At 32.7% G+C, this 22,986-nt stretch overlaps 1 protein-coding gene across 4 annotated transcripts in view; it reads right to left on the bottom strand.

The window, feature by feature from the left end:
• Window positions 1–22,986, bottom strand: part of BRD10 (bromodomain containing 10) — an 84,781-nt gene that overhangs the window by 34,610 nt on the left and 27,185 nt on the right. For 3 of the 4 annotated variants that reach the window (XM_006208150.4, XM_072959476.1, XM_072959477.1), the window contains one exon: window positions 7,615–9,032. In XM_006208150.4, coding sequence (XP_006208212.2) covers window positions 7,615–9,032 — 1,418 coding nt within the window. Of the gene's footprint in view, window positions 1–7,614; window positions 9,033–10,938; window positions 10,997–22,986 lie in introns of those variants that run through there. The other variant, XM_072959478.1, reaches the window with a different exon arrangement.

Here is a 22,986-nt window from a genome sequence, read left to right as displayed (position 1 = left end):
CCTCTATGTGCTACCTTCACCATTTTTGAAAGTTCAGGAAAAAGGCTTAACTGTCTTGCTGATTTAAAACAGCAATTTGAAGGAATTGAAATTCTTCATCATTCCTATCCCCTGCCCCCTCAGCACTCCTCTAATTAGTTTTTTAAAAGTTTGATTTTACATTTATTTATAAACACAACAAGGGTCACTCTTGATATTCCCAGTGAATTTCATATTGTTGCCACACAGGCACTAAACTTAAGTACTAAATTCTTAGTTAACTCTAGCAGCCACTCTATTTGAATGAATTAAGCAGCTGAGGTGGCTACTGGATATCTTCACTCACTGTGTCATTAAGATACTTACATGTTACTAAGTAATTGAAGGTAGTATCGTGTAGCGGTTTTAAGTTCGAGTTTTGGAACTAAACTACATAGGTTGGAATATCAACTTTAAACTACCTACTACCTGCAAGACTATGAGCAAATTATTTCCTTGTACAGTTACTTCATCTGTAAAACAAGGATAATGGTATTACCTACTTTGTAATTTAAAAAGTTAAAGCATGTCAAGAGCTTAGACTGCTGCTAGGCACAAGGTAAATGATCAATAAATGTTAGCTGTTGTTCCTTAGCTGCCTCAGTAAGTTGTGATAAGAGTCTAAATAAAATGTTTAGTATCTTTTAACCTTCTTCAAATTCTTTTATTAACTTACTCCTTCATTTCAGTTTTTCCTGCTATTATATCCTCTGGGCTACCACACAACTTTGTACATAAATCAAATAATGTGACACTTATCATAAAGTATTATAATGATCTGTTTATATGTTTCTCTTCCTTATTAGACTGTTAATTATTGACAACAGAAATCCTACTATCCATTTTGTATTTACAGCATTTAGCACAGTAAGTTAAGAGAAATGATCCTCAAATACAAGAATCCTACTCTTCATCAGAAATTCCACAAGTTTGGAGATAGAAAAAGGGAGGAAGGTAGTTGTTCACAATTCTGAGGGTCCATGTGAGTACATTTTATAATGAGGAAAACACCGACAATGACTTTAAATAATTTACACAATTTATCAGAGTATCACAGCATGACCTAGGAGTGGTACTAGGGAAACTAACATTTATTGAGAGCCTACTATGTGTCAGACACTTGGTAAGGGGATATACAAATTACCTCAGTTAATTCTCAAAACAAATCTTCAAGGTAGGCAATACCTCATTTTAATGTAGGATAACTGAAGATCAAACAGATTCCTTACTCAAGTGTTACACTGTAGTAAGTTAAGCCTCACAGCCAGGGACTCTAACTCCAAAGTCCAACTTCTTTCCATTATGTAATTCTAACCTCTTAAAAATCATAGTTACCATTTATTGATTCCTACTGTGTGCCAGCACCATGTTAGGTGCTATGCATTTGCTATTGCATTAATCTTTGTAAATATTTAGTAAGGTACATATTACCTCATTTTTCACATGTAAATATAAGCAGGTAAATAAATTATAAACAGATAAATAAGTGGAGAATTTGTAGCTAATATGCACTAGGGCACATATTTGTACTAGAACTGTCTCACTTCAAAGCTGTGCTCTTTTTATGGTAAAATACATTTCCCCCCAGATTTTCTGCTTCTAATTGATTTAAGGGCATTGCTTTTGATTAGGGTTAGAAGATTCATTCATGTTCATTATTACTTAATACTGTATCTGTAACTTCAACAATAAAATTTGAATACCATATCCTGTATTCTTCAATAAAAATCAGCTATTAATTTTTATAAATATTACTTTTAAAAGGAGTATGGGATACTACAAAAGCACAAGGCCTTTATTTGGTAATCTGGTTTTGCTCCAGGACAAGATATATAGATAGGGAAAGTTACATACTGCCCCCTAGTGGGCTTCCATTTCTCCTTGATCATACCCCAGGGCTTTTACCCTCATTGTCCTAAATCACCTGGCCTCATAAAATATAACTCTCAGATCTAGAATTGTGCTGAAGTTGTAAGTCAGTTTAAAATATACACAGAATTTCAACACAATTCCTGAGCTTAAAACATAGACATGGGTGAAAAGTGAGGGTCAACATGTACCTGGAAATGGGTAAGTAAACCTTAATATGGCCTAATAATTAATGCTAGAAGGGCAGCCTAATGAGGCTTTTTAAAACTATGCTTAGAACAGCTCTAGCAAAGGAAGCCCAACTTAGTAGGGAAAAATAAAACTAAAAAAATATATTTTACACTATAATCTAGGCATAAAATTCTAGTCTTCTAGATTGTGGAGATACACCTCTTACTAGAAAAATGAAGGTGATTATCATTTCCAATCCAACTCCTCTTTCCTCAGACTCTTATTCTTCATCTTTACCTTCACCTGATTTCCCTGCCTGTATTCACTCCTTGGCCCCTAGGATTATTCAGACTTCCACCTCAATGCTCTTAGGTTTGGCTTCTCAATGTTTAAAAATTATTCCAAAGCAAACACTACTCTCTCAGTGCTTTCATTTTAGGAATCTTAATGTGAACTGATAGTAAGACATTAATTAGTTAAAAGTAAAAACCCAAGGGCATTTGTATTATTAAATAGTGAATCTGGAAAATGCCTAGAATGTGAAGTCACAGAAACAGACTCTAAATTTGACTTTTATTTACTAAATGTGCATATCTTGGCTAATATTTATATTCTATAGAAATTTCTGAAATGTTCTATCTCTAAGCAATATGACCTTAACAAAACAGCTGATTTTCCTTCTTTGCCTATGAGCAAATTTCTCATCGTATTGCTTTTTTTAACCCTATCAATAATTCAATAACTCCTGAAAATCTATTTCATTTTTTCCCCTTTAACTTAGAATACTGAATCAGTTGTCAAATTCTGCTACTTATTGCAACATCTCCCTCAAAATGTTATTTTCTTCTGTCAATGTGACAGAAGAGTCATATAATTCCCTACTTGGATTTAGAATTTCCTCTTCCTAAAGTTGTCTTCTACCTCTTCATCTAAACAGCGCCAATTTCTTTTCATACTTCTTTATGGCATCCTAATTACCTTGCAAGATTCTTTCTCCTAATCCTGCCACTTACTAGCTCTGTGATCTTGGACACATTAATAAACCTTCCTGTGCCTCAGTTTTTTTTATCTATAAAATCTATATAATGGGGATAATAATAGTATTTATTTATAAGTTTTGATGAAGATTAAACAAAACAATATATATACAAAGGCTTCGAATAGTGCCTGGTAAATAGTAAGCATTATATGAGTATGAGCTTTTGGGTGGAGGTGGGGGAAGTAGAAGGCATTAAAATAAAGAAGCATGGAGTACAGTCAATCCTTTCCCTCTTAAATCTTGGCATCTTGAGTTGGTCCTATAAAATTTTTCCCCATAAAGACACACACAGGTTCTATACTAATAACACAGAATTATACAACTGTTTTACAAATATGGGCCTGGATATAATCATACTGTAGATGACATTACTTTCTCAGTCTATTTCCTATAAAGCAGCTCACTACTTTTTATACATTTGATATACCTTATTTCAAGCTCATTTCCTTGCACTGTACTCCTGATTCAAATATTTAAAAAACCACCACATACTCAGAAAGGTATCACCTCAAAATGGCATTTCTATCATTCGAACACCTTTTAAATCCCCAACTTTTCAACTTTTTTCCTTAAGTTTTTCTCTAATTATGCTAATTTTTTCAGTGACACTTGGTTTAATCACACCTCCATGTTATTAACCATTTTCCACCTATCCAATCTCCTTTATTTTCCAAAGTCCTTAATCAACTATGAAATCTTGCTATAGCACATTCAGCCTCTATTTGACCTTTGACTGTATAGACTTTATTATATACTTAAAAATGATCAAAATGAGGCTATTCACTATTTTTGAACTCTAGTTTCTTCACATATAAGAAAGTAATACCACTCATTTTAATTGGTTTAGAGGAGCTAACACAAAATGATTTGGCTGAAAGTAATGACTATGTAAGGAGGGAAAAACCCTCCAAACCAAACTGGATGAAATGAGTAACTTAAGACACAAGCTTTTTTAAAACAATTAATGTACCTTGAAAACTTTTTGTCTGTTTTTTCAGGTTTTATAAATGTCCTCTAATGTTTTAAATTTCTAATTCATTTCAGACAACTCTATCTGCTCTATACAATCAAATGTTGTGAACCAAAGGTTGTTATGAAAACAATCAAAACATCCAAAATAGGTTGATTAAATGAACTACAAAATACATATAATAGAATTCTATGCAGTCATTTAAAAAGATATTGTACAAAGATGTTCATGGTATACTGTTATGTGGAAAAATCAGACTATAACATGGTATGTATCATATAGTCCTATTCAAAAATATAAATGCCTTGAAAGGATATAAAAGATATATATTGAGAAGTTAATCTTAGTTATACGTGGGTGAACCATATTATGTTTGTTCATTTATTTATTCAGTAGATTCCTACACAATGTGTCCATCACTGTGCTAAGTGCTAGGGCTGCAAAACTAGAAATAATCCTTCTGTTCTCAAGAATGTTATAGAATAGAGAGGAGATAAATCATCAAAATAACCAGAAATAAGTGCAACTATTAAGATAAATTTCATAAATAAGTATTATGAAGACGTATCTAGTGCTATAAGTATGGATGACTGGGAAAACTCCAATGTTTTTCTATTTTACAATGCTTCCAAGAGTAAGGAACACGCTTAAATAACTAAAAATGAATTCAACATTTAAAAAGCAGAAAGAAAACTCCAACTCTGAAAAAGATTAAAATGCTTATGAGTTGCAAAACTGCCTCATAGTGCACTAATATTATCAAATCATTTTCAACAAATTTGTCTCTTCCTTTTACTTAAAACCATCTCCCATCACAATAAAACTTTATTAAATTTGGAGATGCCACCAAAATTTAAGACCTGTGTAATCAACATAAAGTGGACCAGAGTAACCACTTATGTCCAGATTAATCACACTCAGTTCACCGTAAGTAAAGATTCATGAATCAGCCACAGATGATACAGCTTATCTACATAATACTATTACTTGAAAAAAAAAAAGCCCTGTGTTCAAGTAAACTTGAAAATGCTAGGTTAAACAAAACTAAACATTTTTCTTCAAGATTTTCTGGAGTCCATAATATATAGGCCCAGAATCACTTATGCACAATTGTTAAGTCCAAAAGATCCCGAAAATTAAAGTTTTTAAAATAATGTGTATGGTAGCAAAACCTGATCTAAACTATTATCAGATTCTTAATAGTTTTCATCTCATTCGGTCTCACTATTCATACATTTTTCTGTAGAAATTATACATCTGATTACAGGGGCTACCCTAAGCTCTATTGGGGATATTATTTAATAAACATTATATACATCATAATACCCTTCTAAAATCTTATAACTTTTGAATTCTAAAACATATCTGGTATAAGAGTTTTACAAGATGCATTGTGGACATGCAATAATGCATAAGGCCAATCTACTAGAGGTACATTTCCTAAACCTGTGATCATGAGGCTCTCTTTTAAAAAGAGTGAGAAAGGAAACACTGGATTATGGTATGCCCAAAACTGACTATCAAAGGCCATAGTGTCTCATACCTAATAAAGGAGCCCAGTGCAAAGCCTCAGAAAGACAAGTGTCCAGAAATGATGTAAAACAAATGTTTTATGACTATTATACAATTTTATGTAATATTGTTATGACAGTAAGAAGTTTAGTGTCTGATGAAGAAAAAAGAATTGGCTTCTGCTTATGCAGTACTAACAAGGGAAAGGGAAATATATTAAGCCAGATCCAAGTATTTTTGTGACTGAAAATTGACTTTCTAAAATTTGCCCTCAAGATAAAATGATAAAGAATATAGGCAAGTGCACTATTTTCTTCTATTTTATGCCTTAAGCATTCTCTCCCCAGCAAATAGGCTCAGAGAGGGTACACACAAATACTCTGAATTTGTGTCTGAGATTTTTTCAATGACTTCTCTAGAACTGGGCACAAACCTCCCACACATTTTCTCTCTGATCTACAAACATTCTGAACTTCCATTTCAAAAATGCAGCAACACTTATTTTGCTTATAATATAAATTCCTTTTACTCCAATCCTTAGGAGTTAATATTTTGATTTCGCTATTGGTATAGTTAGTGTAAGAGCTATATCAATATCTATTTTATTTTATAAACCACCATAAATCATACTTCTGAACACATGAACAGTAGGTCATAAACAAACACTTCATAAAAAAGGTTTTAGGTGGCAACAGTATTAATAAAACAATACTACATATTTTAGCACTAAAAATATTCCAAATTTTAAAATATTTAATATTTTAGAGGCTTACATTTCAAAGAGAATTTGCCAAATCAAACTAAGTTTATATAGTCTAATGAACTGTTTGTAAAATTTAAAGGATTTATTGCTGAAAGTTACTTTAAAAAATTATAGCTTTTTATCGCCTGGGTTAATGTGGACCATTTTGCAATTTTTATTTCAACAAATTAAGCCTGTTCTTGGTAGTAAATTTTATACTACTTCTTTATCACTTATATATCACATACACATTTTTAAATACATTTAACTGTATTTAATGATTTAAGTAACTATGGTACTACAGCAACTGTATCAGCTAAACAAAATTCACTCCTTCATTTGCCAATTCATCAAATTTACTGTCCAATTTAAATTATCTTTGTTACTAAGGGAAGGAGTAAAAAACTGAAACCAAAAATGATGATGATAAACTACAACCCATTTTAGTAAACAATTCAAATTTTTCCCAGACAACTTTTTATTAGGGTTAATAAATGAAGTTGATCATCTACTTTTATCTCACCTATCTTTTTGATAACAGACATAAATTAATTAAATAACAAATAAGAGGAAAAGCAAAAGCACTTGAGTAATTAAAAAACAGAGCAACCAATTATTGAAGACACTATTTATAGGATTTTTCTTGTTGTTTTTGTTCAAAGAGGCTTGCAGCAAATACAGTGAGTATTTAAATTTGGTATAAGACAAACTTACAAATCTTTAAAAAATATGCTTCATATCTTATTAGTTGATATAACTTTTCCCTTATATTTCACATTTTTTCTGGGGATGAAAATATATACTAGAAGTATTTTTCAGTGTTGTAAAATAGATAATGCAGGAAAAAACTAAAACCTAGAAAGATAATCTAACTTGCCTTGGTTTAAGAAGCTAGTTGCTATAAACCTTACTCCTGGGAGTGGTATCTCCTGATATCAGTGCTTTTTCCATTGCACTGTATTGCCCTTAGCCTGGGGAAAAAACACTCCTTATAAAAGATGGGAAGCATCACTCATGAAGAAATTGGTTTAGAGAAATGTAAAAACATAATGCCCCAATATTTTCAACTGAGAATTAAATTCAAATGTATTACCCCAATATTTTGTTATTGTTAGTATATAAAACCTCTTTCACTCTAGGTTTTAATTATGAGGAAAAATATAAAAATTGACCCTTAAACAAACACATACACATGCATTTCATTCTGTCAGTCAGAGCCTTCCATGATGCCTCACTGAAAGAATTACTTGAAGTATGCTAAAATGTAATTCTCACCCATTTGTATTAGCTTACCAGATTTGTGCTTCTTATGTTTTGCTTTTTTTTTGATGATTAATAACTTATTTTGGATCTCAGGTTTGCAAGACTTGAATGCAAGAGAATGAAGACCTTCGCGCTTTCTCTGTAAGTTTTCATTCAAAACATCTTTCAATTTCTTTTTTTTCTTTTTCTTCTTTTTTGCCCTCATTTTAGTTAGTTTGAGTTTCTTGTGGCTCTGCAGTGACTGTTCTAATAGAATATCCCTTACAACTTTGTGGCAACTGATTTCTGGATGATCAATGTGACTTCCATTTACATGTATTTGGCAAGATTTTAGAGCATTTTCTTTTAATGGAATGGGTTCAGGCTTTACTCTGGAAGTGTCATCATATTTTTCCTGATTTTCTATAAACCTTATTTCACCAGGACTGAGAGGCTCTCCAAAGCCAGTAACTTCCCCTGGACTCCCTGGTTTCTCTAAATTTTCTTTACAACAATCAGTTCTTTTCATTTCACTGGGCCTTCGAATTCTAATTTCACAGTTGGATTTCAATTCCATTTCAACAGAGATGTCATGATTATCCAAGTTTAATTTCGCAGAGCAGCAAGTTGGATGAAAAGTAATTTCTGGCTCTTTCTTGAAGGCAGAGGGCAGGCCTTCTCTACCACACCTATGTTCTCCATTACTTGCACTAACATAGTCACACTTCAATTTCTCCAGTTTAATCCGAGGTACTCTTTGTATTTTAATGGGTGGAATCGGAAATTCTGGGGCCTGAAAAGGTCTCTGTTTATAAATCCGTACATCTGCACCACAGAACTGTGGAAAATGTATGTAAGCATTTTCCAAATAATCATAACCAAGAATAACTTCTCTGCATTCATGAATAGGCTGTCCAAGTACAGCATCTTGAACTTCTTTTTGTGTTTCGTACACAAAGTCACAAAGACCCTTAAGTAGCCATACTTTTTGGTAGAAAGGTAGTTCATGAAAAGGTTTTTCTTCCAATGGATTAACTTCTCCAAGAACTTTAAAAAACTGAGGACACAGCCCAAGTTTTTCAGCACTGTTATCAGGATTTTCAGTCTGCCCTACAGCTGTGTACCACTGTTGCACTTTCTGTCTCAGTGCTGCTTCCCAGGCCCTATAAGGCAAAGTAGGTCTTCGATGTAAGGTAGGTCTGCGATGGGGAGGACTTAATAGAGAAGTCATTATTTTAGATAGAAAAGCATTACACTGAGGCATCAGAAGACAACGTTCCAATTCATAAAAGACTATTTCTGGCAAATTTAGGATTTGCTGAGCTAAACAAAGAAAATGCCCGATAGCTGGAATTTCCCACATGGTCTCCATACACGTTGGAGCTGCTTGAGCTAGAAGTTTTCTTTCCCATTCTTCTATTTCCTTTTGACTAGCTTCTTCTGCTTCTTTTCTTTCCTGTTCCCGAAGCCTAAAGAAAAATTAACAAATTATATTATTACTTCAAGTAGTGAATATCATAAAATACTAAATTTTAAGTATGTCATATTTATCTTCATTCAACAAGGCAACTGGCTGTTCCAGTCTTCACTGTTGTCATTTTTTTTAGATGAAGAAATACACATATAACTTGACCCTGATTTTACTGATGGAGGGTTATCACTGACATTGCTACTCAAAGTAAAACTCTTCAACTCACAATGTGTATCAACTTCAAGATAAATGGAAAAAAATTTAAATGTTTACTAAACAAAAGCAGTTTAATGGTTTCTAGAAGTAATATGATTTCATATAAGAGCTGTAAAGATGTCTACATCCTTTGACCCCATAATTTCATTACTAAAAAGTTATATTAAAATAATTTAATAGAAGCAAAAAGTTACATGTTTGTCAGTATTAACTGGAATTTTATATAAAAAAATAAAACCATGAAGAAGTTGTATTACACAATTGGGAAATATGATGGCTATATCACGTAGCTGTGAAAATCAAAATTATGAATATCATGTATAAACACAAAAAGTATCAGAACACAACAAAGTACTTAGCAAATAATAGTGATGATAAAAATATGCAAACATCGAACAAGGAGATAACAGTACTGCAAAAATAAATGACTCCTAGGTTATGAGATTAGGAGTACTTTTTTCCCCTTAAAATTTGCTTTACTGGCACTGCTTTAAATTTTCTTAATTAAAAAAACAAATTAGATAAAAAGACAGAAATCTTTCTGATCTTGCATTAGGCAATTTTTTGGAGACAGCACCAAAAGCACAGCAACAAAAGAAAAAATAAAGTGATGACCATCAAAACTAAAAACTTTTGTGTTTTGAAGACACTATCAAAGTGAAAAGACAACAGAAGATGAGAAAATTTTTGCAAATCAAATACTGTATCTAATAAGAGACCTGTATCTAGAAAATAATATACCCTTGCTTGTAATGTATATTAAAAATAAGAGACTACTGCTTATAATGCAATAAGAAAAGGATAAAATAACCTAACTAAAAACATGGGCAAAGGATCTCAGTAGACATTTTTCCAAAGATGATACACAAATGAACAATAAGCACATGAAAAGATGCTCAACATCATTACCCATTAGAGAAATGTACATCAAAATCACAACAGGATACCAATTCATATACACTAAGATGACTATAAGAGAGATAATAACAACTACTGGTAAAAATGTGGAGAAACTGGAAACTTCATATACTGTTAAAAGAACAGTTGCTTTGGAAAACAATCTAGCAGTTCCTCAGAAGGTTCAACATGTGATCCAACAACTCTACTCCTACATATATAGCCAAGAGAAATGAAAATATATGTCCACACAAAAACCTGTATGCGAATGTTCACAGTAGCATTATTCATAGTAGCCAAGAGTGGAAACACCAACTGTCCATCAATTATCGAATGGATAAATAAAATGTGGCATATCCGTACAACAGACTATTTGGCAAAAAAAAAAAATTGAAGTCCTGACATATCTACAACATAGATGAAACCTGAAACATGGTACTAAGTGAAAGAAGCCACCCACAAAAGACTACATGTTGTACAATTTCATTTACAAGAAATCTACAGACACGGAAACTAGACTGGTGGTTTCCCAGGACTGGGGAGGTCAGAGGAAATAGGGAGTGACTTAATAGTCTTTCCTTTGGGGGTAATGAAATGTTCTAAAATTGACTGCAGGGATGGTTGCACAACTATGTGAATATACTGAAAACAAGTAAATTTTATATTTAAATAGATGAACTCTATGGTATATAAATTATATTTCAATAAAGCTATATAAAAAAGAAATCAAAGCATATGAAGTTCTGGAAGAGAAATCAGAACAACAAAGGACGTAAAATATAATAATTTACCTTACTGTTGAATTTTCCTTCCTCTAGAAAAGATGCATAAAAACATGGAGATGTAACTAATTCATGGGCTCTAAATGAAAACAGAAGCATAATGTCTGACACTGGCTATTTTTCTGTACTATTATATTGTAATCTGTTAAAACAAATACACAGTAAGAATATTATCTTAGCAATATCAGGACTTTCTCTTTTATAGTAGAAGCCTACTTTTATAATTCTGGCTGAGAGGCCACACTGTCACTACCTTGCTATTACAGATACAACAAATTATCTGATCAAGCAGTTCTGGTTCATTAAAAAAGTTAATAAAGAAACTGTCATTTGTGACTTGGCATTTATATATCTTAATTACATTTAAATAACTAAACAGTGTTAGAAATTTTTAGTAAATTCAAATCTTCTCAAAAGTGCTTCTAGTTTGGAATTTTAGCTTTTTACTGAACAGGGATGGTGGTGGCTTCCCCAGTACAAAGCTGGTACTCCCAAAGCCCACAAAATCAACAGAAGGGTGTACTAGCAACAAAAGTCCCTTCTGTTGGCCCCAACCAAGGGACTTCAAGGAAAACTGTCTTCACAACTGGACTGTTGGATGGAAAAAATAAAATCTCTCCCAAGAAGTTGTAACTGTAAGCTGGCTCATGTGGATTTATTGCCCACATTCACATTTCCTGGGTGCTCAGAAAAATATCACATTAAGAAATGAGTTTAACGTGGTCTGGTCTCATGCCAAAATTGTTGTCAGGTACATGAACAGAAAAAAAGCAAATCTCTAAAGCAATGTACCTTATACCTAGATTTTAAGGATCTCGCACTGATACAGTGACAGAAACAAGTTCACAGTCAAAGAAAACAAAATATAAAAGGAAATAAGTTACTATGAGGGACAGGAAAAAATATGACCCTTCAAAAAACTATAGATACAGGAAATATAGGAGGTAGAAAATACTTCTAGTGAAAAGAAACTGAAAACGTGAGTAAAGAGGAGAATATAAAAAATGGCAAAGCAGTTTTGAAAAAGAACTAAAGAGAATCTCTAGATAGAAAAAATACAGGAATTAAAAGAAAAAAAGATTTACACCTAACTCAACAGCAATAATGGAAGCCAGCAGACAATGAAATATCTTAAATGTACTTTAAAAATAACTATCAATGCAAATTTCCATTTAGAACAAAAACATATTTTTAAAATGAAGACAAAAGTAAAGATATTTCTAAACAAAAACTCAGTATTTGTGAATGAACGGAACTCCACCTAAAGGAAATTCTAAAGATTTATTTCAAATGGAAGAAAAGGTCGGAGATTCTTGACTGATGATAAGAGATGGGAAAATAGAAAAAAAAATGTTAATATAATAATCGACATAGACACAGCACAAAATAATGACAAAAATGTTTTGTTGAGCTTAAAAAGACAAGATAGAATTAAAACACATTATAACAATAGCAAATGAGCTGAGCAAAAAATGATTAAAGTTGAAAGTGTTCCAAGATCCTTGTATTAATCAGAAAGATGATAAAAAATACTGTTTAATTTTAGGCTTCAATAAGTTAACTTTTCATGTGAAAGTTTCTATAGATACTAAAATAACAGACTTCAAATATTCAAATAAATAGAAATGGAAACACAGAAGGAAAAATAATATAATAATCAAAAGTGGTAGGAAGTATGTACTTTGCATGTAGCCAATGAAGTCTGAGGGATATTTATAGGCTAAGAATGTATATTTAGAAATGAACTGAAAATCAAATATATGTGTTCATTAAAAGAAAAAAAAATCAGAAAAAGAACAGCAAATCAAAGCCCCAAAGTTGAAAGAAGGAAATAAAGAGCAGAAACCAATACACCATAAAGCAAATACATAATAAAAAATCATTAAATTCAAAAGTTGGTTCTTTGAAAACATTACTAAAATTAATAAACCCTTGCCAAGCTTGATCAAGAAAACAAAAACACAAAACCAATACTAGAAGAGAAAATGACGGTAGAGGATGCGGTGGGTAGTGCTCAATGGTAGAGTGCACCCTTAGCATGCATGAGGTTCTGGGTTCAATCTCCACTTCCTCCATTACAAAAAAAATTTTTTTAATTAAAAACAAAAAAAGAAAATGGGTACATCCTATAGATTCTACAGATAGAGATGACATAAGGATACTATAAGCAACTTTATGTCAAAAGACAATTTAAATGAAACATACAAGTATTTTAAAAAATACAAATCAACAAAACTGACACAAGAATGAAAACTGAATAATACTGCATCTATTAAAGAAACTATACACTTTAAAATCTTCCCCATACAGAAAAATTGGGGCCCTAAAGTCTTCACAAGAATTCACCTCAAAAATTTTAGTTAATGAAATCATTAGAAACAAAATATAAAATAGACACGTTAAAGAAGTAAAAGAGGAGATTAAAATAGTAAGTAACAAGAAATTATCAGAATGATCCAGACAGATTTGAAAAAGAAACAAAAGGAACTTCTAAAAATAAATAAATATAAACACAAAAATAAAATACTTGATAGATAAGTTAAATAGTTGATTGTACATGGGAAAAGAAAGTAGAACTGAAGAAATTTCAAACAATTTGGTGCAAAGAGACAAAGATACAGAATATAAGGAAGAAATATAAAGGCTGATGGAGGACAGATTAAAACACATCAAACAACAATTCGGAGCTCCAGAAAATAAGATTACAGAAGAGTGGTAGGAGGCTGGTGATGATGGCAATATTTAAAGAGATAATGCCTGACAATTTCCCAGAAATATGAAGGACATACATCTCCAGTTCAAAAGACCCAAGAAAACAAATTAAGAGAACCATGCTTGGGCATATTATAGTATAACAATAAAACATCAAAGACAAAAAAAAATCTTATAAGCAGTCAAGGGGGGAAAAAAGATTATATACAGAAATGACAAAAAGATTTGAGAGATTTCTCAACAGCAACAAAATAAACCAGAAACAATAACTACCATTCATGGATGAGGACAGATTAAATTTTCAATTAGACAAAAAGCAGAACTCTTTCTAACTAAAGTGTCTTCTGCTTCCACCCAAGATGAAGAAACAAAGAATGAGATTTACTCTCCCACCTGAACCAACCATAAAAACCCTGACAAAATAGATAAAACAGTGGTTTTTAAAAGTCTAAACATCAGGCAAAGGACAGTGATCTCAGAGAGGTGGCAAAAAGAGAAGGGGAGCCCAACAACTGTTGCAGTTTATCACTTTGAAAGAATTTCTGGGCCACGATGTAGGAGAGAGGACCCAAGCAGAGCATAGCAGACTCCCTGAGTTGAGAAGGAGTCAAGAATCCAGAGATTCCAAGGCAGCTAGTCTCTACAGGACATAATACTAAAGAGGGGAATGTTGCATAAAGTGAGAACACAAAAGATGTACAGAGTCCCCTTCAAATATTCCTTACACACATGCATTGATCACGAAACAGCCCAAGACTAGGTGGTAAGAAAACATTCAAAAAATTAGAAAATATAGTGTCTATTCTACCAGTCATTCTTGAAAAACACTTAATTCATGGGACACTGAATAGAATATTCAGCAAGGTCTTGCAGTGGCAGTAGAGAATAATTAACCTTATACTAAGCATTGCTCTGGACCCAAGTAACAAATTACAAAAGATCCAAAATGATAAAACTGTTTTCAAGTAATTAACTGCATTTCAGAAAAAAGCTCTAGAAGATTCTCAGGAATGTAAGACTATTCAGTACCTACCAAGATAAAACTCAACAATGTTTGGCATCCAAACCAAACGTACCAGGCATATAGCAAAGTAGAAACACATGATCCATATGAAGAGATAAAATCAATTAATCAAAACTGACCCAGAAATGAAACAAATGTTAGAATTAGCAAATAAGGCCATTGAAGTAGTTATTGAAACTAATCCATATAGTCAAAAAGTTAAGTACAGACATGGGGAAGATAAAAAATAGACACGAATCAAACTTTTAGAGATTAAAAACTACAGTATCTGAGATGAAAATATAATGAATGGGACTAATGGCAAATTAGACAGCAGAAAAAAATATTAGTGAATTTGAAGATAGTAAAAGAAACTAATTCAAAGATACAGAGAAAATACTTATGTAGTATACACTTCAGGAAGAAAAAAATGATCACAGAAAGAAGTTCTAAGATGAAAGAAGTATTGAAAAGCAAATTGTGAATCATCATATGGTACATAAGTGATATATTACAGAAACAGTAATAATGTCTAGTTCGGGGGTAAAAAATGAGATAGAGCTAAATTATTAGTCAATAACATATAAGACAGATGAGGCAGAAGAGACCAGAATTAACAGAAATAGAGCACATAACCTTTAAGTCAGTGGAAATAGTTGTAAGTGAAATAAATCTTCATCTTCCACAGATGGATGTCAATAGATAATGCCAAATTGAAAAATCAAGAAATAGCAATGTAAGCATATATTTAGAAATGTGAAAATAATTACTAGAAAAAATAGCTAAAAGTTAAAGGTGGATGTTTCCAAGTCATGGATTTGAAGATGAGTTAAAGTGAGGCTGCTCAGTCTTTCATTAAAAGTCTTAATAGTACTAAAGTGACTTTTAAATTATAGAGCATGTGAAATTAAAAAAAAATTTTTAAGTCAACTTTTCAAAAGCTGAAAAATATTAGCCAGGAGATTTTAAAGAGCCTGTTTATGTTAGATTTGTGGATATTGTGTATCTTCCTATGAAACTGAGTTTCTCTACACATTATATACTGAGAAGGGTAATCATTTCTTCATTATGTTGCTGTTAACTAAAGAAAAAAGGTTTTATCTGTAAAAGTTTGATTTGTGTCTATTTTTTATCTTCTCCATGTCTACACTTAACTTTTTCAAATGTAACTCAAAGTTTGTTTAAAAGTTTGGTATAGAAAACTGTATCTGTTAGAATATCAACCACCAAAAAACACATTCATTTAGTTTGCTTGGCTTTGAAACTGATTTTGGTCAACTTTGTCACAATCAATCATGCTCTGTTTCTGCAGAGTTGAGAGTAACAACTAGTGCTCAGGGAAGAAAATGAAAGAAGTTAGAGTAGACTGAGACACTTTTATGGACTTGTTTTTGCCTCAAGCAATGTTAGCAACCTTTGGCCAATAAAGATTAGAATATGGTAATTTCAGACACTATTTATTCAACTTATAGATGGGAACACTAAGGACATAGAAGGGTGAGAAGGTAACTTCCTTATGCTTACACAGTGGGTTAGTGTAAGTGCCAAAAATACAGTTTGTTATTGGTAGGCCAAAATTAGCACCAATTGGCTTACTCTTGGAAGAAGAAGAAAACAAGGCAACTGCATAAGACACACATTCTGCTGGCTCAGGTGCCTGGAAAAGCCTTAACATAGCTGGGGTATGATGCTGCCGAAAGTGGATATTGCCTAAAGTTACTCAAGGTCTGCTACTCACACTTCTGTTCTCTATAAACTAAACCTTTCAAGGGAGAATGATGGATTCTAGCCTCAGACCATGAGTACTGAAGAGGTAGAAGGAAGAAAAACAAGGTCCAGTCTGGTGTAAGCCAGCATTAACACACAGAACAGTCCTTTAGAACTGGGACTGTGAGTCTCCAATCCTCAGCAGTATGATATATATGGAATGGGAGCTTGCCAAAGAGCTCTAGAGTTAATGTCTATAATCTGTCAATTTAAAAAAACTCTGTCAAACGCTTAAAATATAATTAAAACATTTAAAAAACATATTACAAAATGCTGAAGCAAACCACACTTTGCTCATGAGGACAGATAAAAAAGTTTTTAAAGTTATTTTCTTTCAATTTAAAAATTTGTTCCAAAGTATTATACTAAAATCAGATACAGTACTGCATGTTTTTAAAATGTTAGCTCAAAAAATTAAGCCTATGGTATTGGAGAAATGCTAAAAGATTGCCTGAGGATGGTTATAAAAACTACATTTGCTAATGAAAAAAAAAGTTACAGGAAAAGTTAAGGGAGCCCATCCTAGAGTTCTCATTACAAGGAGAAAAATCTTTTTCTTTTCTTTTTATTACATTTATATGAGATGATGGATATTAACTAAACCTATTGTGATAATCATTTTATAATATGAGTAAATCAAACCACCATACTGTATACCTTAAACTTATACAGTGATGTATTTCAATCATTTCTCAATATAACTGGGGGAAAACTAGAAAAGAAAAGTAACCACCATGAAATGAACTAAAAAAGTGTTCCAAAATTTTTTTCTTGGACAAGCTCTCATTTTTGATGTTGGTCCTTACTGGCTTAGAGAATGTTTACCTTTTACTATGTAAAATACTAATAGCTGTGCCTAAGGTTATTCTGGTCGTGTATAACTTGGCAGGAATACTACTAATGAGTGTACAGTTTTACAATAGAAAATTATGTTTTAAAGTATCCTAAAGTATCCTAGCTTTATTAGTTTTATAAACTTTTAGTGAATGCTTACCATGTATGAGAATACAAAGAGGTGAAAGTATGGACCACATACACTCAAAAAGTTTACACTCTAGTAAGAAACATATACAGGAGATTTAATCCAAAATCATGTGTTAACTGAAAAAACAGTACGTGTGCAAATTGCTGGCATGAAAAAGGAAAGCAAGACATTTTCTAAAATGAGTAATATAAAATATTGTATTTTAGGAAGACCAACCATTCATACTAAGTTTCAGTCAAGCTTCTTACCTGGCTACCAACAAAAGAATCTCTTCTGGCTAGTTAAAGCAGAAAAGGAATTAAGCTTTGTTAAGGATGACAGAGTCAATCTTAAGAGATATAAAGGTACGAATCCCAACCACACTATGAGAGTTTCTCCAGGAAAAACCAGACTGTCACCACTGCTTGGCACTTTTGATTCTAGGAATCTAGAACAACCAGAAGCTCCCACCACCACTTGTGCCAAAAGATAAACGCCCCTGCCCAAGACTGCCACCTCATGTTGTTCCCAAGCAATTTCAAGTGTGAAGAGTATGAGTGGTCACATGCTTCTACCTTATCTGTGAATGGGTATGAGAATATAAATTTTTCACCATCTACTTTGGGAAGTCAGGACTTGCAAAATGGGAAATTACCAAAATGTAGGGAAGCTGTTCAAAAATGGTGGGTGGTCACAAATGACAAATGTCTACTTCATTAAGTCACTGCTACTTTATGTTAAAGAGAATTTGAAAATAAATCATTAATCAAAGACCATAGCTTTTATTTCATAAAAATGTAGAAAACATTTTTACTTTAACTCCAGTGATTACTGAATCAATAAAATACCAGTAAGTTTATACAAATATATGAAACAAGAATAAAAGCATGCACAGTATTTCTGGTAATTCAAACAATTTTGCAAAAAAGAATGGTGAACAGGTCTAATATTTTTAAAAACAGCTTTAGTGATCAAAACTGCTACCTAACAATGTCATATTCCAGATTAACAGAAATTCACATGAAGAGAGCTAGCTTCCAACTTAAACAATTTTATTTTTAAAAAACTATCTAAAATGTATTATATACTTTCCTGCTTAATAAATAAGGTATATAAAATATAATTCAATCTTTCCTTAAAGCCTCAAGGTTACCATTATAAACAGAATACAGAGGTCATTAGTTGTTTAAGGACAATTTCAGCAACTATACGTTAACCAGCCCTTTCATTCAATCAATTTTCCCAGAACCCCGACTTGTAGTGTTGCTGTCTTCTAAATCAACAGTGGCTCTGTACACTAATCGGTCCCAAGAGTGCCTGCTGTTCTAACAGCATTTAACTGGAGATAGCCAGATAACCAGGCCTTACTCAATATTAATTCCTCTCTGTTCAACACACGTCATCTTCTCTGCACTGGTTTCCAACACATCCAAGTAAAGTGAAGGTAGTAATATAGGAATGCCAGGATTTTGGACTTTAATGGCACATACTATACCAAAAAGGGAGACTACATATTGTATACAAATTAAAATACAGAGTATGGACTTCCTTCCTTTAATTGGACTAGATCACAAATCAGAGACCTAACTGTTGGACTTAAAAGATTTTTAAAAATAATTTACTTTCGGGTTTGTGTCTGCCCAGATAATCAGCTAAAAATTATCAGATGCCCATCAGTTAACTTAAGTATTACCACACTATAATATGGACTAGAATTGTTCAGCTTGCTGCCGACTTGAATTTCTGATATAAAAAGCTGTTTAAACCTACTGAACAGGAGGGAAACTTTATTTTCTCACTTCTTACGTCAAAAGTTTTAATTAAAAAGCAAAACAAAAGAAGAGAAGCCTACACCCAGGTGTTAAGCACAGTAATTTAAATATGATCTTTGCAACCTTCCCTGTCTTCCAGTTTGACCTTTCCTTATAATGTTTTCAAAGTCCCTTCCAGACCAAATTTTGCAGTATCTTTATTCTGAGCTAGTCTCTGACTAACTCTTGAGAGGATATTAGATTGACAAAATCGATAGACTGGTAGTATTATCATGATAGATGGTAGGATAACTGTACACAGGGAGGAAGACTTTGTTTAGCACTCATATGTATCATACCACATGTTGCTGCCTAGAAGTCACATTTTCCTTCTGAAGACTCAAAAGAAATCTTGAGATAGGATCAAAAACATTTAAAAAACTCTTCCTGTCCCACTAGTTATGTGGCACTTCATAAATTTTAATATTTATTATATTTTTAATTATAAAAGAAAAGAATTGTTATTTTAGAAAATTCAGGAAACAGAGGTTAAAACAAGAGAAAAAGAATAGTGATTTTTATATGTGTTTTATGCAAACTCTAAATTTGGATGCACATAAAGTTAACACTCTCTTAGGCACTGAAGAGAAGGCCACTGTGGCAACAATAGCAAGAATGTGGGGGGAAAAGGTTTAAAATGAAGTTAGAAGGGCAGGGTGAGGCCAAAAGGTGAAATTATATGATTCTTATAAATTATATGAAGCCATTAAAGTTCTTGTGTGTACTTGCTTTGTTTTGGGGAGGTGGTAAGTAATGGGGTAGGTAAGTGGCATGATAAAATCTGCACTTGGATAAGTTCATTCTAGCTTCAGTGTGAAAAAAAAAGACTGGAATGAGGCAAGCATGGACACTGTTAAATGAATTAAGAGAAGATTACAGTAGTCTAAATGAGAGATGAAGAAACTGGATGGAGGCAGAGGGGATAGAGAGAAGGAAGCAGATTCAAGAGAGATTTAGGAAATAAAATTGTCAAGGTTTGGGGATGGATCTATTTTGTGTACAAGGGAAAGAAAGGTGTCTTGGATGAAACTCAGGTTTCTAACTTACTTAATCTAATAGACTGTGGTACTATTCACCAAGATAGGAAACATTACAGAAAAATTCAAGTTTTAAGAGGAAATATTATGCCTTCATAATTAACTGTTGATGTAATCAATTTGAAGATGACATATATACCAAATATCTTTTGTTTGCCTCCAGATCTACTCTCTACGCTTCATTGTATAACTTATTTGTATCAATAGGCAACTTCACCTACTAGCTTTCCTTGGGTTTGGTCAAGGGAGCCCTGGCAAGGATCAGATAAAGACAGGAAAAGTAGGCTAAAGTGTTTACTCCCTTGGCTTCCTCTCTGTGAGGTTGCCTTGGGCTGTGTTCTTCAAAAGAAGACATCGTCCCCATGGTCTCTTCTTTGTAACTCTCTCCTGGGTACCAGTATGTACTCCCTTTTGCTCGCTCGGGCTAACAGCCTTATTATCTTAATATTCAGCTATATTTTAACCTCTTTGGAAATAAACCTTCTTTGAATTATTCCAATTTCAATATTTCCTGATGGATGAGAAACACTGATACTGTCACTAATAGATACTACATCCAGAGAACATATTAAGTACACAATTAGGTCTAAAACTTAGAGAAGTTTGGGCAAGAGACATGTATCTATGAGTCTTTTGCATATAGGTGGTATGGGCATGGATCAGATCACTTATGAAGAAACTATAACATGAGAAAAGGAGAGACTCTCGCACAAAAACTAGAGCTGTGGCAACACCTGGGGCAGTTAAGAACCAGAATAAACTAAATACTGGAAACAATGGCACATAGAACTGAGGGAGAGTGACCAGAGTTAAAAAGTTTGAATATTCATGTGTTGTTAGGAAGGAGAGTAGGTATATTAAATTTACTCTTTAAGTTAAAGATACACAATAAAACATTTATTGCAACAATTTATTAAACACTTTATACAAAATCAATGATAGTAACTACCTTATCAATATAATCTCTCTTTACAGAGGTTATATCACAACAACTTTAAAAACATATTAGTGTGTCAAGATTCCCTAACACATTAAAGAACTTGCCATGACCATAAGATTAGAAGCAGAATGAATACACAACTGAATCAAAAAGAATAAAATATCTAGGAGGTGAAAGATCAAAGCTAGAGGCATCACAGGCATCATGCTCCCTCATTTCAAGAGATGTTACAAAGTCATAGCAATAAATATAGTATGGTATTGGCATAAAAAGAAACACAGATCAATGAGAAGGAACAGAAAGCCCAGAAATAAACCCACACATATATGGTCAATTAATTTAAGGAGCCGAGAATATACAACAGGAAACAGTCTCTTCAATAAATGGTGGTGGGAAAACTGGATAGCTACATGCAAAAGAATAGAACTTGACCATTATCTTACAACATACGTAAAAAGCAATTCAAATGGATTAAAGACTTGAACATAAGACCTGAAACTATAAAACTTCTAGAAGAAAACAGAGGCAGTAAGCTCCATGACGTAGGTCCTGGTAAAACTTTTTGCAATCTGACAACAAAAGCAAAAGCAACAAAAGTAAAAACAAAAAAACTAAGTGGGACTACATCATACTAAAAAGCTTCTCCACAGCAAAGGAAGCCATCAACAAAATGAAAAAGCCATCTACTGAATAGGAGAAAATATTTGTGAAGCATGTATCTGATAAAGGGCTAAAATCCAAAATATATAAAGAACTCATACACTCCAATGGCAAAAAAAGCAAACAATCCAATTAAAAAATGGGCAGATCTGAATATTCATTTTTCAAAAGATACCCAGATGGCTTACAGGTACATGAAAATATGCTCAGCATCACTAAACATCAGGGGAATGCAAATCAAAACCACAATGAGATATCACCTCACACTTGTCTGAATGGCCAATACCAAAAAGACAAGAAGTAACAAGTGTTGGCAAGGATGTGTTGAAAAAGGAACGCTTGAGCAGTTGGCCAAAATGTAAATTGGTGCAGCTACTATGGACAATAGTATGAAGGTTCCTCAAAAAATTAAAAATAGAACTACAATACGACCCAGCAATTCTACTTCTGGGCATTTATCTGAAGAAAATTAAAACACTAAGTTGAAAAGATATATGTATCCCCATGTTTACTGCAACATTATTTACAACCACCAATAGATGACAACAACCTAAGTGTCCATTAATCAATGAAGGTGTAAAGAAACTGTGGTATAAATATACAGTGGAATATTTTTCAGTCATAAAAAAGAAGGAAATATTGCCATTTGTGACAACATGGATAGACCTCAAAGGCACTACGCTAAGTGAAAAAAAAATCAGATCGAAAAAGATACTCATGATCTCTCTTATATGTGGAATCTTAAAAACAAACAAACCAAAAAAACAAAAACCAAGCTCACAGATAAAGAGAACAGATCGGTGGTTGCCAAAGCATAGTGATTGGAGGTGGGAGAAATGGGTTAAGAGAGTCAAAATGTAAAAAGAATAAAATTAAAAACAAAACAAAAAAAGAGTAGAAAGGATACAAATACACACATCTCTATCTATATCTCTGACCTTAAAGAAGACACATCCATGCATTTTTTTGTAGCATTCTATAACAGAACACTAGAAAGAATTCAAAATGTGCATTTTATCAGGTAAATGGATTAACTGTAATAGAGTGAGATAGTATAGTATTATATATTAGCACTTTAAATAAACTAGAATTAAATAATTTAACACAGTTTAAATCTCAGATACATAATGTTGACTGAAAACAGAAAGTTGCCATTTATATAA

Source organism: Vicugna pacos, chromosome 4, assembly GCF_048564905.1.
Source record: "Vicugna pacos chromosome 4, VicPac4, whole genome shotgun sequence".
Taxonomy (NCBI): Eukaryota; Metazoa; Chordata; class Mammalia; order Artiodactyla; family Camelidae; genus Vicugna; species Vicugna pacos.
This window is presented reverse-complemented; position numbering and strand designations above follow the sequence as displayed.